This window comes from Orycteropus afer, unplaced genomic scaffold (assembly GCF_000298275.1).
Source record: "Orycteropus afer afer isolate SDZICR_OR568_19922 unplaced genomic scaffold, OryAfe1.0 scaffold00010, whole genome shotgun sequence".
Taxonomy (NCBI): domain Eukaryota; kingdom Metazoa; phylum Chordata; class Mammalia; order Tubulidentata; family Orycteropodidae; genus Orycteropus; species Orycteropus afer.
The window spans coordinates 11,699,246-11,715,675 of NW_006921597.1; the positions used below are offsets into that span (position 1 = coordinate 11,699,246).

Here is a 16,430-nt window from a genome sequence, read left to right on the forward strand (position 1 = left end):
AGTCAAATGCCTTAGGCACAATTTGTAAGTAGCCTGTCAGTTACTTACAAGTCAGCAATATTTCTTAAGAACTTGGATATTGTTCTTACATTAGGTAAGACAGTATTTTTATAATTATTTTAAACTACTAATCACTTTCAGAAAATAATGTAAAAATAAAATTCAGCTTAACTCTGGATAATTATAGATCACGAAGTATGGAATTTCAACTAATGGTATTTTATAATATTTCATATTTTAGCTATTTTTATGTGATCATTCTTCCTATATGCTGATATGACTCTATGTTTTATGAAAAAGTCTTTACTCCTCCTGCAAAGAAGAGAGAAGACCCCTTCCAAACAGATGATCTTCCTGAAAACCTGGGCTATCATCTCAAAATGAAGGATGGTGTAATTTACATCTATCCTAATGAAGAAGCAGCCAGCAAGGAGGAGCTCAAGCCACTTCCTTACCCAAATCTGGATATCTTCTTAGATGATATGAATTTTTTACTTGCTTTAATTGCTCAAGGACCTGTGTAAGTGTTCAGTAAGTCCTAAATAACAACAATTATTACTATTACTGCTGCTGCTACTACTACTACTATTTCTAGTAAGAGTAACTATTAAGTGCTTACTATCTTTAAAACTAAGAAGCTCAGGTGGTATAGTGCCTAAGGCATTTGACTGCTAACCAGAAGGTTGGCAGTTCAAACCCCCCAGCCACTCCATGGAATGAAGACTGGGCAATCCACTTCCGTAAAGATTTACTGCCTTGGAAACTCAAAGGGGGTTGCTATGAATTGGAATTGACTTGATGGCAGTGAATTTGGTTTTGGTTTATCTTCAAAACTACATTAAAAGCTTCATGTATATTTTTTACTTTACTCTTCACAATTTCTCTGTAAACCATAAACCAAACCCACTGCCATGGAGTCAATTCTGACTCATAGTGACTATAGAGAACAGAGTAGAACTCCCCTATAGGTGTCTGAGGTTGTAAATCTTTACAGAAGTTGACGGCTTCACCTTTCTCCTATGGAGTGGCTGGTGGGTTCAAATCACTGACGTTTTGGTTAGCAGCCAAATGCCTTAGTCACTGCACCACTAGAACTCCCTATTGCTCTATAAGGTAGGCATTTTTAAAATGCCAGTTTTAACAGCTGAGACTTTGATGCGTTAAGTAATGCCCAAAGTCACACAGCTGGCTGAGTGGAGGTTCAAGACCAAGTCGCTCACTCTAAAACCAGCACCCTTAACCTGGAGGGACACAATCTCCACTGACTTTGAAAATGCCTTCCCAAATTCTCCCTCATTATTAAGTCTGACTTTGAGAAAAGACTGAACCTTTGGAGCTCAACACTTTTGAGCGGGTTTAACTGCAGAGTGAACAAGAATGTTTATTCCAATCATTATCTCCTATGGGTGATAAGGGTCCTGATGATTTTGAAATTATTGTTTCCTAAAATGTCTGGAATTTTAGAAAATTACATAATTTTCTTTTTCATAGTAAAACCTATTCCCACCGGCGCCTGAAGTTCCTGTCGTCCAAGTTCCAGGTCCATCAGATGCTCAATGAGATGGATGAGTTAAAGGAGCTGAAGAACAACCCCCACCGAGATTTTTACAACTGCAGGAAGGTAAAGATTTTAGCTGCCGAAAGGAATTCCTGAGCAAAACCATTAATTTAATTATTTCTTGATAAGGACAAAAATACTGATTTTCTGCTTAATCTGAGATTTCTTCAGGTTCAGTGGATTAGCAAAAGCAGAAAGATTATGTCTACATGTTATCCCCATAGAAAGGTTTACCATATTCTTCGCATAAAAGAAAATTACAATTACCATCAACAATAACAAAACCTCAAAAACTACTATTCTAGGATATGGACATTCTTGACTCTAGTCTTTTTTTTCTCCCACTTCCTGGCTGTATGACCCTGGGGAAGTGATTACATATTTTTAGTTTCAATTTCCTCATTTGTAAAATTGGGAAATATATCTGCTCAATCTAGCTCACACGGAGTTGTAAATATGAAATGAGCTAATGATTATGAACACCAATCAACTAGAAACCCTTTCAAAGTCTGTACTATTTAAATGATTGCAAGGGAGTGGCAACAGGAAATAAATGAGCAGAGATTCAGGCCCAAATCCTCGTTTAGCAGGCTTTGTGACCTTAGGGTAAACTAATCTGTCAAATTATAAAATCTGTCAGATTATAAAAATTGTAATTATAATAATACTTACCTTATAAATGTCCTCACAGTGCCATGACTCCATAATTTCAATCTTCTCTCTCTTCTGGGCTGAAAGCAGCAATAACTTACTTTACATCCAGCTGTGATTCAGGGTTGGGGAACAGTCCCTAAGAATTTAGTGTGGATCACTAGTGCAGGAAGTTGAATGTACAGATATACAGGAGAAGCAAGCATTCTTATGCATCTAGCCTAATCTGGATGTGACTGTTTTCACATCCTTGCAAAGGCAAATGAAGGTTCTGATAGGTTCTTTATTGCTGAGCCACCTCCATCAGCTGTCAGTTTAATCCCTTCTCCCACCACAGTGAAAATGCATGCATTATAGTCTCCAACAGGGTAGCATAACTAAGGCTGATTGCTGATTTTCATTTTTCTGAATGTACACACAGGTGGACACCCATATCCATGCAGCTGCCTGCATGAACCAGAAACATCTGCTGCGCTTCATTAAGAAGTCTTACAATGTTGATGCTGATAGAGTGGTCTATAGCACCAAAGAGAAAAATCTGACCCTAAAGGAACTTTTTGCTAAATTAAAAATGCATCCCTACGACCTGACTGTTGATTCTCTGGATGTTCATGCTGTAGGTTGAAAAGATGATGCGAGTTTCACTCAATATCCAGAACTCCACATGCCTTTTTCCTACAAGTCCTCCCTTCTCAGAGCCCTCTTACCCATGTTGGGTTAGCATGCTGACTGAAAGCACCCACAGACAATTTTGAGATCCACTCATTGTCAACTGTACTGAATTCCATTCTTGGAGCCCAGCCCTCCTCTTTCTGCTACCAGGCCCCTGTTCCTCCCAGCCATTCCCCAGCTCTCTGTGTCCAGACCTTCTGGTTATTATACACTGTTTTCTGATTCAGGGACGCCAGACTTTCCAGCGTTTTGACAAGTTCAATGACAAATACAATCCAGTAGGAGCGAGTGAGCTACGGGACCTATACTTGAAGACAGACAATTACATTAATGGTGAATATTTTGCCACTATCATCAAGGTGAGTAAGAACTAACCAGATAAGTGGGGAGGGGTAAAGGATATAATTTTGGGGGGTGGGGGGATAGAGAAGGAAGAAAAGAAGGGAGAGAAAGGAGAAGGCAGGCAGACTGCTTGCTTTTCCAAGGGCCAAGCGCTACATGTTGTTGTTGTTGTTGTGAGTCAGACCTGACTCAGCGACCCATCTTTGGGTTTTCAAGGTGGTTTTGCTACGGAAGTAGATTGCCCAACCTACCTTCCAAGGAGTGGCTGATGGGTTTGAACTGCCAGCCTTCTGGTTAGCAGTCAAGTGCCTTAGGCACTACACTACCAGAGCTCCTACATAGTGAATGTAAAAATTTCTTATAAAACTTCTACTGTAGTAATTTTTAAAAGTCTCTATTCCTAGGATAAGGAGCTCTGGTGGTGTAGTGGGTAAGGTAATTGGCTACAAACCAGAAGGTCAGCAGTTGAAAGCCACCAGCCACTTAACAGTCTTGGAAACCCAGTGGGGGCAAGGGGCTCACTATAAGTCAGAATCAACTTGATGGCAGTGGCTGTGGGATTTTTTTTTTTTTTTTGTATTCCTGGGATAGACAAGCTAAGGGTGAAGATCTGGGATTAATTAAGGACCGGACCCTTTCCAGCTTTGGAAACTGGAAGCCTAGGAAGAGTAAGGATCAAGATCCATCCTCATCTTCATGATGCTGTGCGTTAGGAAGCAGGAATGACATGTGGAGTTAGGAGATGTCTGTTTTGGGAGATAGAATATGAAAATATGAGTTTCCTTTGCAAGTGCCCTGGTTATCTCATCATTCTTATCTTTTTTACACTTTAATCTCCATTATGTTCTATATTCTCTCAGCTCTCACTTCCCTTATATCTCCATCTTTGATATTCTTGCCTCCTACTTCTTTTCACATTTTCTCAGTTCTTCTTAGTACCCATCTCCTCTCCCTAGATCCTAGGTATAGGTATCTATAGATATAGATCCCTGAGGGACGTGGTGGAAATTCCTGGTCTTGGACTCCTCTCTTGGTTTTATAGGAGGTAGGTACAGACCTAGAGGATGCCAAGTACCAGCATGCTGAACCCCGCCTGTCAATCTATGGTCGCAGTCCTGATGAGTGGAGCAAGCTCTCCACTTGGTTCGTCCACAACCGCATCTACTGCCCCAACATGACATGGATGATCCAGGTCCCCAGGATCTAGTACGTACTGTCCATTGGAAACCTGCCTGCCCTCATCTCACCTGCTTCACCACACCTGAATGAACAAGGAAAGAGCAGAACACCTAGACAGAAATAACATTTGTTATTTTATTACCACAAACAGGAATTAGGAAGATCATTTCAGTCCAGTGTTCTAATCTGAAGGTATACACACACAGACACACACACACACAGACAGACACATTGTTGGTGTTAGATGCCATCAAGTTGGTTCTAACTCATAGCAAACCTATGGACAAGAGAATGAAACAGTGTCTGGTCCTATGCCATTCTCACAATCCTTGCTATACTTAAGCTCATTGTTGCAGCTGCTGTTTCAACCTACCTGGTTAGGGTCTTCCCCTTTTCTGCTGACCTTCCACTTTACCAAGCATGACATCCTTCTACAGGGACTGGTCCCTTCTGACAACATGACCAAATAGATAAGACGAAGTCTGGCCATTCTCACTTCCAAGGAGCATTCTGGCTGCACTTCTTCCAGGACAGAATTATTCATTCTCTGGCAGTCGATGGTATTTTCAATATTCTTTGCCTACACCACAATTCAAAGGCACCAACACTTCTTCAGTCTTCCTTATTGATTCATTGTCCAGCTTTCATGTGAGGCAATTGAAAATACCATGGCTTGGGTTAAGTGCATCTCAATCTTCTAAGTGACATCTTTGCTCTTCAACACTTTAAAGAGGTCTTTTGCAGTAGATTTGTCCAATGTCATATGTGGTCTGATTTCTTGACTGCTGCTTCCATGGGTGTTGATTGTGAATCCAAGTAAAAGGAAATCTTTGACAATTTCAGTCCTTTCACCATTTATCATGATGTTGCTCATTGGTCCAGTTGTGAGGATTTTTGTTTTCTTTATATTGAGGGAGCTCTGGTGGTGTAGTGCCTAAGGCATTTGACTGCTAACCAGAGGCTGGAGGTTCAAACCCACCAGCCACTCTCTGGAAGGAAGGTTGGGCAATCTACTTACCTAATGATATTGCCTCAGAAACCCAAGGAGGGATTACTATGAGTTGGAACCGACTTGATGGCTGTGAGTGTGGTTTGGTGGTTTTGGTTATATTGAGGTGGAATCCATACTGAAGACTGTAGTCTTTGATTGTCATCAGTAACTACTTCAAGTCATCTTCACTTTAAGCAAGCAAGGTTGTCTCATCTGCATATTTCAGGTTGTTAATGAGCCTTCCTCTGATCCTGATGCTGCATTCTTCTTCATATAGTCCAGCTTCTTGGATTATTGTTCAGCCTACACATTGAATAAGTATGTGAAAGGATACAATCCTGACCCACACCTTCCCTGATTTTCAACCATGCGGTATCCACTTGTTCTATTGAACAACAGCCTAGGTACAGATTCCTCATGAGCAGAATTAAGTGTTCTGGAATTCCCAATCTTCACAACGTTATGGATAATTTGTTATGATCCACAGTCAAATGTCTTTGCATAGTCAATAAAACACAGGTAAACATCTTTCTGGTGTTCTTTGCTTTCAGCCAAGATCCAAAGGACATCAGCAAGATATCCCTCATTCTACATCATCCTCTAAATACAGCTTGAATTTCTAGAAGTTCCCTCTCAGTGCACTGCTGCAACAACTTTTAAATTGTTGTTGTTTTTGTTGTTATGTGCCATCGAGTCATCTTTGACTCGTAGCAACCTTATGTACAACAGAACAAAACACTGCCTAGTCCTGTGCCAGCCTCATGATCCCTACTATACCTGAGCTCATCACTGCAGCCACTGTGTCAGTCCATCTTGTTGAAGGCATTCCCCTTTTTTTGTTGACCCTCCACTTTACCAAGCATGACATCCTACTCCAGAGAATGGTCCCTTCTGACAACATGATCAAAGTAGGTGAGATGAAGTCTGACCATTCTTGTTTCCCAGGAGCATTCTGGCTGCACTTCTTCCAGGACAGATTTGTTAGTTCTTTTAGCAGTCCATGGTACTTTCAGCATTCTTCACCAACACCATAACTCAAAAGCATCAACTCTTCTTCAGTCTTCCTTATTCATTGTCCAGCTCTCACATGCATATGAGGCAATTGAAAATACCATGGCTTGGGTCAGGTGCATCCTAGTCTTCAAGGAGATATTTTTGCTTTTCAGCACTTGCAAGAGGTCTTTTGCAATAGATTTGCCCAATGCAATATGTCTTTTGATGTCTTGACTGCTGCTTCCATTGGCATTGATTGTAGACTCAAGTAATATGAAGTCTTTGATAACTTCAATCTTTTCTCCATTTATGATGGGTCCAGTTGTGAGGATTTTTGTTTTCTTTATACTGAGGTGTAATCCATACTGCAAAGTGTAGTCTTCAATCTTCATCAGTAAGTGCTCCAAGTCATCCTCACTTTCAGCAAGCAAAATTGTGTCATCTGCATATCTCAGGTTGTTAAGGAGCCTTTCTCCAATCATGATCCCATGTTCTTCATATAGTTCAGCTTCTCAGACTATTTGCTCAGCATACAGAGTGAATAGGTATGGTGGAAGGATACAACTCCCATCTTGATTTTAAACCATGCAGCATCCCCTTGTTCAGTTTGAATGACAGCCTCTTGGTCTATGTACAGGTTCCTCATGAGCACAACCAAGTATTCTGGAATTCCCATTCTTCTCAATGTTATCCACAATTTGTTATGATCCAAACAATCGAATGCTTTTGCATAGTCAATAAAACACAAGTAAACTGGTAGTGTAGTGCCTAAAGCATGTGACTGCTAACCAGAAGGCTGGTGGTTCAAACCTACCAGCCACTCCTCAGAAGGAAGGTTGGGCAATCTACTTCCGTAGTGATACCGCCTTGGAAACCCAAGGAGGGATCGCTATGAATCAGATCTGACTCCATGGCAGTTGGTTTGGTTTTGTTTTTAAACATCTTTCTGATATTCTTTGCTTTGAGCCAAGATCCTCCTGATATCAGCTATGATATCCCTCCCTCCACATCCCCTTCTGAATCCAGCTTGCATTTCTGGAAGTTCTCTGTCAATATACTTCTGCAAGCATTTTTGAATTATCTTCAGCAAGATTTTACTTGCATGTGATATCAATGATATTGTTTGATAACTTCCACATTCTGTGGGATCACCTTTGTTTGGAATGAGTACAAATATAGATCTCTTCCAGTCATTTGGCTAGGTAGCTGTCTTCCAAATCTTTTGGTATAGCTGAGTGAGTGCTTCCAGTGCAGCATCTGTTTGCTGAAACATCTCAATGAGTATTCCATCAATGCCTGGAGCCTTCTTTTTTGCCAATCCCTCAGTGCAGCTTCGACTTCTTCCTCCAATACCACTGGTTCTTGATCATATGCCACCTCCCAAAATGGATGCTCATCTGCCAATTCTTTTTGGTACAGTGACTCTGTGTATTCCATCCATCTTCTTTTGATGTTTCCCACATCATTCAACATATTGCCCATAGAATCTTTCAATATTGCAACTCAAGGCTTAATTTTTTTCCTCAGTTCTTTCAGCTTGAGAAATGCTGAGCTAGTTCTTCTCTTATGGTTTTCCAACTCCAGGTCTTTGCCCATTTCATTATATAATTGACTTTGTCTTCTTGAGCTGCTCTTTGAAATCTTCTGTTCAGCTCTTTTATCTCATCAATTCTTCCATTTGCTCTAGCTACTCTCCATTCAAGGGCAAGTTTCAGAATCTCTTCTGATATCCATTTTGGTCTTTTCTTCATTTCCTATCTTTTTAATGATGTTTGGCTTTCTTCATGCATGATGTTCTTGATGTCATCCCACAATTCCTCTGGTTTTTGGTCTTTGGTGTTCAATGCATCAAATCTGTTCTTTAGATGGTCTCTAAATTCAGGAGGGATATAACCAAGGTCATATTTTGGCTCTTGTGGACTTCTTTTAATAATTAATTTATTAATAATTATTAATATAATCAATAAATAAGATATTTTAAATAATCTTCACAAAAATTTACTTGTGTGTGATATTAATGATATTGCTAGATAATTTTCATTTCCTGTTGGATCACCTTTCTTTGCAGTGGGCTCAGAGATGGATCTCTTCCAGTCAGTTGGGCAGGTAGCTGTCCTCCAAATTTCTTTGCATAAATAAGTAAGTGCCTCTAGCACTGGATTCATTTGTTGAACCATCTTAATGAGTACTGTCCTACACACACAGACATAGTCTGTCACACACACACATATACACACACTCGAGACTTAATGAAAATCACAAAAGAACTTATTGAGAATGATTAAAACTAAGCTAGAGTAAGAACTACATTCATTTCATTATATATTTTCTTTCTCTTGTTTTTCTTCTCAGTATCCAGTTCTTTCTTTCCCCTACTTATCTGTGGCTCTCTTGCATCAGAATCTTTACTACTATCTGCTGATTGTCTCATCTAAAAGTGCTCCAGTTCTCCATGATTAACAACTGTTTGTCAGTGGTATTGCTGAGAATCTCCGTTCCCTTTCATACCACTGGCTAAAAATTCATTATTACCCTCATGGATGGCTTCTTTCTCTGTTCAGAATCCCTACTCTTCTAACTTAATTGTTTATATATTCTCTGGCCACCTGCCTCTGTGTTCTGTGTGCCCTGTGGCCATGGAAGGCTCTCTTTAGCCAAAAGAGTAAGTTTTTGACTGGTGTAGTGCTTGTCTGATATCATTAAGGCAAAGAGGCTGTAGGTGTGGTAGTTAGGACTCTGAACCTAGACTGGCTGTGCTTGAATCCTGACTCCACTGCTTATTAGCTGTGTGGCCTTGGAATTTGACTTCACTTCCCTGTGCCTTAGTTTCATCATCTCTAAAATAGGGTAATAACGGTACTTAACTTACTGAGTTATTCTAAGGATTAACTAATTGAAGTGACTGGCATGTAATAAGTGCAATGCAATAGTTGTTAAACTGTTCCTGGGTATGGCAAATCAGAAGTGTTCTTAATAACCATTTTATGCCCACCGTCTTATAGGCTACACACACATATAAATCATTGAACTTTTATAACATGGTCAGCATTAGCTATGAAGATTTTTTTCTTACCACAGAGGGCTTGTAGAAGATATGGGGCATATGGTCCAGCATGGAACTGATAATGTTCTATGCCCAACCCAAACTGAATCCTTCTTTACGGATAACCAAGAAGATATATCCAAGTGGACCTAGGATGTCTTTGCTCACACATGGCATTTGGTGCTCTGGCTCCCTCATACTGGGGCTATCAGTTCTAAAACATATCTTTTCACCTATATTTTCTTCAAGAGTCCCTGAGTGGTACAAATGGTTAAACACTCAACTACTGGCTGAAGGTTGGCAGTTTGAACCCACCCAGAGGTACCTTGGAAGACAGGGTTTATGATCTGGTTCTGAAAGGTCACAAACTTGAAAACGCTATGGAACAGTTCTACCCTGTATACATGGAGTTGCCATTACAACAAATATTTTCTTCATTCTTGCCTCTAGTGATGTGTTCCGATCCAAGAACTTCCTTCCACACTTTGGAAAAATGCTGGAGAATATTTTCATGCCAGTGTTTGAGGCCACTGTCAACCCCCAGGCTCACCCAGACCTCAGTGTCTTCCTCAAACATGTAAGCATGGTCCCTTAGGCCTTCATACTGCTGCTCATGGGCCAGCCTTCTTACTTAACCATAACTAATCCCTGGTGCTTAACTCTGATGTTTGGCCCTTGCTCCAGAGCTGAAAGTTTACTTGAGGACTAGAACCTTACAATTGGACTGAACCCAGTGCACGGCTTACTTTTCCTGACAGATCACTGGCTTCGATAGTGTGGATGATGAATCCAAACACAGTGGCCATATGTTCTCCTCCAAGAGCCCCAAGCCCCAGGAGTGGACAATGGAAAAGAATCCATCTTACACTTACTATGCCTACTACATGTATGCCAACATCATGGTACTCAACAGCCTAAGAAAGTAAGTAGAGGAGAATTGGAATGAGAAACGGAGTCTATTCGACACTTCTGTTTCTTCATTCATTGGGACACTACTTGCTCCAGGGCCTGTGTTGCATTGCTGGGATGCTTCCAATTGGCCCATTTCAGAAATTCATTTATCTTAATTTTTCTTTAGCTTTATTTAGGGTCAAGAATCAACATTTTGGAGACTTCAGTAACATTCAGAGTTCCTTTTCTTGGGAAGTTTGGGAATTTATGTTAATCACAGTACAATTTGTTATAAAACTTTAAAAATTATTCTTCTTGTGGGAGAACAATGTGGAATAAAACTCAAAATCATTAAAAAAAAAAAAAAAAAGGACCAGGTTTGCTGGTCTGATAGAGCCTGGTGGAACCCCTGAGACTATGGCCTCTAGCTGCTCTTCAGGTCTGGAATTGAACCCACTCCTGTGGCTTTCAGCCAAACAAAAGATAGGCATATGAGCTGAACATTTATATTAAGTAGATATACTCCTTGGAGAGATTAATCATGGGAGAATAGAAAGGCTGTGTATGCACAGGGAGATAGCTTGGGGGTGGGCAGGAGTGCACGGTGGTAGGGAAGGACACAGGAGGAATTGGGAGGAAAGCTGTTGTATTGTGGGAGATTATAATCAATGTCATGAGACAAAGTATATGTGAACTGCTGTATGGAAGATGAATTTGCCTTGTACACTTTCACCAAATCACAAGTAAGAAAAAAAAAAAAAGACAGTGAAAAAAAATATTCTTCTTGATATATCTAGAAGGAGCTCTGGTGGTGTAGTTGTTAGGGCATTTGGCTACCAACCTTATGGTCAGTGATTCAAACCCACTAGGCACTCCGAAGAAGAAAGATGAAGCAGTCTGCTTCCGTAAAGATTTTTAGCCTTGGAAGCCCAATGGGGGTTGCTGTGAGTCAGAATTGACTCCATAGCAGTGAGTTTGGCTTTTGGTTTTTGATCCATCTAGGGAGCTCTGGTAGCATAGTGGCTAAGGCACTTGACTGCTAACCAGAAGGCTGGCGGTTCAAACCCACCAGCCACTCCTCGGAAGGAAGGTTGGGCAATCCTACTTCCGTAGTGATACTGCCTCGGAAACCCAAGGAGGGGTCGCTATGAGTCGGGGCCGACTCGACGGCACATAACAACAACAACAACAGGTGGCGTAATGCTTAAGGCATTTGACTGCTAACCAGAAGGCTGGCAGTTCAAGCCCGCCAGCCACTCCTCGGAAGGAAGGTTGGGCAATCTACTTCCATGGTAATACAGCCTGGGAAACCCAAGGAGGGGTCACTATGAGTTGGATCTGACTCCATGGCAGTAGTTGCCTTTGTGTTTAGGTAAGGAATAAATAAAGATATGTTATAGTAGGGTTTTCTGAAAACATTTTCCACTTAAAGTTATGAGTAGGAAAAATAGTGAGATGGTGGTGTTGGTAAATTTCTTGATGAGACTGAAGATGTTTTTGCTCAGTTATTCAACTCTTCATTTCCCTCCTTACTCTCATATCCCCTGCTGCGTCTTTTTTTTTTTTTTTTTTTAAGTCTTTGTTTAGGAATAATTGCATGATTAAGATTACGATTTGGGATGGCCTGGTTTCACTGAATTCTTTGGCTGCCCCAAGGAATGTTTTTTACCAAACTTTCTAGTAAATCACTCTATGCCCAGAATTGTTTGCCAGGGCCTCCTCAGTCATCTGTGATTCCGATGGCAGTTCCATTTCCCTAGGGAACGAGGTATGAATACTTTTCTGTTTCGACCTCACTGTGGGGAAGCTGGAGCTCTCACTCATCTTTTGACAGCATTCATGACAGCAGATAATATCTCTCACGGCCTAAATTTAAAAAAGGTGAGTCAGAGCCTCTCTTCTTTTATATTGGAGGTACAGAAATCATTTTAGTTCTTATCGTACAGTCACAAGTCATTATCAACAATAGAATCAAAGAAAAATGGAACATAAAGGATTTTTGAGATTATTTAGACCAATTTATTTTACGAAATCCCAGAGCAGTGAAGGGACTTGCTTAAGATTACTTGCATAGTTGATTAATGCAGATCTCCTGTCCTCCATTTCAGAACCCTGATGAGGGATAATTTAAAGCAGCTTGGTTTACCTTAAGCTCATTGTCACTGGATTTCTTGTTGTGGCATGCTTTGAAATGCTTCTGGTGAGAGTCAGAACTTTCTGGTAGAGAAGAAAAAAAAGTTTCAAGGTGAAGCCTTTTGCCCAAAACAGACTATCTTGTCAAGGCCATTAAAGTTCAAATAAACAACTTGGTTTGACTCAATGCTTCAGAAAATTGATGAAAACAAATAGATTTTTTTCTAAATGCATTTACCCAGAAAAACTAGAACTAATCTTCTTCATTTGGAGATTTAATGAGCAAGTGATAATTTTGTTGAAAGCTAAGAAGTGTAAAGTAGAATAGGGGTGTAATGGTCTCTTTGTTTTCCTCTTCAATATCCTTATATATCTTTTCTTTCTCTATTTTTCTTTTCAGAGTGCTGTGTTACAGTATTTGTTTTACTTAGCCCAGATTCCCATCGCCATGTCACCATTAAGTAACAATAGCCTATTTCTAGAGTATGCCAAAAATCCTTTCTTAGATTTCCTCCAAAAAGGGCTAATGATCTCACTGTCTACAGATGACCCAATGCAATTCCACTTCACCAAGGTATATATATATATGGCATCTTGATCAATACAAACATATTTTGAAGGATTGTTGTTTTCCACCTAGAATTTTGAAGTCAAATTGGTACTTTGTTATACTTTTTGTGCAGGATGCATGTTATTTCTTTTATTAATATATTCTTTATTTTGCTTCATTGACATAAATAACCAAAGGAGCCTCTAATGGAAGAATATGCCATTGCTGCACAAGTCTTCAAGCTGAGCACCTGTGATATGTGTGAAGTGGCAAGAAACAGTGTCCTACAGTGTGGAATTTCTCATGAGGTAGACTTATCCTTGATTAGTCACTGTTCTAAGTATATTCTTGTTGGGTGCTGTTCTGAGTATATTCTTGTTGTTAGGTGTCATCTAGTCAAATTTCAACTCATAACAACCCCCTATGACAGAGAGGAACTGCCCCCATGGGATTTCTTAGGGTATAATCTTAAGAAAGCAGATCACCAGGTCTTTTCTCCTATGGAGCTGCTGGTGGATTTGAACTGCTGATCTTTTTGTTAGCAGCCAAGAGCTTAACTGTTGTGCCACCAGGGCTCTCTCCTCCTAAACATAGCATTTGGTAACTTGAAGACTGAAAAATTGGTTGGGGAAATACAAGTAAAAATATTGACCCACAAAGCATATGCAGTTACTATGGACAGGGACTAGAGTGAATCATTCTATATCTCTGGTCATGACTTTTGGCCAAGGGAAATAAAATACATTTGATTTCTCAGCAGACTATGCACACTGAGGCACTGGATGAGTGCTTTTAATGGTTGATTTTCTTTCTGTTGCCATGGATAATGTTAGGAAGGGATTTCTGTGAAGAATGCAATTCTTGTCTCTATCAGGGTGAAATTAGACCCAAATCATCCTTCTTCTTTTTTGTCTTATAGGAAAAAAGAAAGTTTCTGGGTGACAATTACCTTGAGGACGGCCCTCTTGGAAACGATATCCGGAAGACAAATGTAGCCCAAATCCGCATGGCCTACCGCTATGAAACCTGGTGTTATGAACTCAATTTACTTGCTGAGGGTCTTAAATCAGCAGAATAAAATAAACAAACCAATTATAATGTGGGCAATTTTCAATTGTAGAGTTAACCTACTATACAGGTCAAGGTTTTTGTTAGATATTCCATAGATACGCTTCCATTTAATCGTTTTTACAGCTTTGTAAAGGAGCTCCGGTAGCGTAATGCCTAAGGTACTTGATTGCTAACCAGAAGGCTGGCGGTTCAAACCCACCAGCCACTCCTCGAAAGGAAGTTTGGGCAATCTACTTTCATAATGATACTGCTTCAGGAACCCAAGGAGGGGTCGCTATGAGTCAGGTCCAATTTGACAGCACATAACAACAACAACAGCTTTATAAAGTAGATATTATGATCTTCATTTTGGGGAAGATGAGTAAACTGAGCTTAGTAAAGTTAATAACCTATATAAGGATACCCCTAGTGAGCTGTGGAAATGAAGACCTAGATTTGTCTGACTCCAGAGTCTCCATGACTGTTCAGGCAGAACAGTTCCTAAGACTGAAAAGAAATAAAAGCAAATGACTTGCATTGGAAGAATATGTGCTTTTTAGTTATAGAATACTTAAGGCATTCCTGAGAACTATTAAAAAGTCTTTTTGACAGAGTACATCTGAATAGTGGCTTAGACAAAATAGAAGATCCATACTTACTCGTTTTTATTCTTGGGGGGAATTTATTTTACAAAAGGATTCTTAGCATTAAGGATATAATTGATAATAAGGTTGTAGTGAGCTATACTGGTACATTTAAAATGGTTTTCCTTGCCAAAATAACATGTGTTACAGAATAGAACTGATCCATAAGATTTTCTTGCCTGTAATCTTTATGGAAGTTGTTCGCCGGGGCTTTCTTCTGCAGAGCCACTGGATGGGTTAAAAACTCCACTTGCGGCACCCAGACTCCTAAAATAAGATAACTTTTTAGAAGCATGTCTTCCTCAAGGTAAGGAGAAACAACTAGCCAAACTATACTTTTACACATACAACTATGTTGCCATCTAGTGGTTAGGCTAATATTTCATTCAATTTATTTGTTGTCAGGTGCCCTTGAGTTGGTTACTACTCATAGCAACCCTATGTACAACAGAATGAAACACTCCCAGTCCTACATCATCCTCACAATCGTTGCTGTATTTGAGCCCATTGCTCTAGGCACTATGGCAATCTATCTTGTTGAAGGTGTCTTCCTCTTTTTTGCTGACTTTCTACTTTGCCAAGCATGATGTTCCTCTCCAGAGACTGGTCTCTTCTGATAACATGACCAAAGTATGATAGACAGGTCCCGTCATCCTCTCTTCTAAGGAGCATTCTGGCTATACTTCTTCTTTTTTTATTTTTTTCCTGGCTGTACTTCTTCCAAGACTTTCTTTCATTCTTCTGGCAGTCCATGATATATTCAATATTTTTCACCAATACCATAATTCAAAGGCATCAATTCTTCTTTTCTCATTGTCCAGCTTTTGCATGCATATGAGGTGACTGAAAATACCATGGCTTGGGTCAGGTGCACCTTAGACTTCAGAGTGACATTTTCACTCTTTAACACTTTTTAAAGTTGTCTCTTGCAGCAGATTTAATAAGCAATTATTAATCAAACTAAAGTATCAGAAACTATTCAAGACATCAAAGATATGAAGAAAGAAATTTCCTTCCTGTTTTCAAATTGTTCATACCATGAGGTTATAGGGTTGTTGTTGTTGTTGTTATGTGCCGTCGAGTCGCACCCAACTCATAGCGACCCCTCCTTGGGTTTCCAAGGCAGTATCACTACGGAAGTAGATTGTCCCATCTTCCTTCCGAGGAGTGGCTGGTGGGTTTGAACTGCCAGCCTTCTGGTTAGCAGTTAAGTGCCTTAGGCACTACACCACCAGAGCTCCCTAGGTTATAGGGTATTGAGTACAAATGTAAAAAAAGAGAAGAGAAGCATTTGTGAAATATCTCAGACAGCAACGATGTTTCAAATGGAAAAAAATGAAGAGCAAAATTCTGCATGTCTTCACTTTCGGTACAGGCACTTTTAAGCATAGGTGTGACCCTGTTGACATGTTTGTACTGGCTCTGGTTTAAGAATCCTGTCACTGGCTTCCAAAACTGCAGTTTTGTTTGCTGAGTAGTAGTTTGTAAGTCTCTTAGAGAACCTGATTTTGTTTTACCTTGGACTCCTTGCCATCAAAATAATATAAATTGCTAAATTATATAAATTTTCAGACTTAAAAGAGCATTTACTACAATTATGTATATATCTATCTTACCCATGAGAGGGCAGTAGAATACATACATGTGAATTCATTCATTACCTCCATAGAACTCACACCAGATGTGGTTTCATGTTTGATACTGGCAATTCAATCTGCTACATTTGCCAAATA

At 39.9% G+C, this 16,430-nt stretch overlaps 1 protein-coding gene across 1 annotated transcript in view; it reads left to right on the forward strand.

Moving 5' to 3' along the window:
- The window catches only part of AMPD1 (adenosine monophosphate deaminase 1), a 27,122-nt gene extending 13,041 nt beyond the window's left edge, over window positions 1–14,081 (forward strand). Inside the window, 11 exon segments of the mRNA XM_007948887.2 lie at window positions 301–520; window positions 1,492–1,621; window positions 2,631–2,825; window positions 3,109–3,240; window positions 4,266–4,429; window positions 9,880–10,006; window positions 10,188–10,351; window positions 12,081–12,201; window positions 12,854–13,027; window positions 13,201–13,311; window positions 13,923–14,081. Of these exon segments, the coding sequence (XP_007947078.1) occupies window positions 301–520; window positions 1,492–1,621; window positions 2,631–2,825; window positions 3,109–3,240; window positions 4,266–4,429; window positions 9,880–10,006; window positions 10,188–10,351; window positions 12,081–12,201; window positions 12,854–13,027; window positions 13,201–13,311; window positions 13,923–14,081 (1,697 nt within the window).
- Window positions 14,082–16,430: the final 2,349 nt, after the last annotated feature.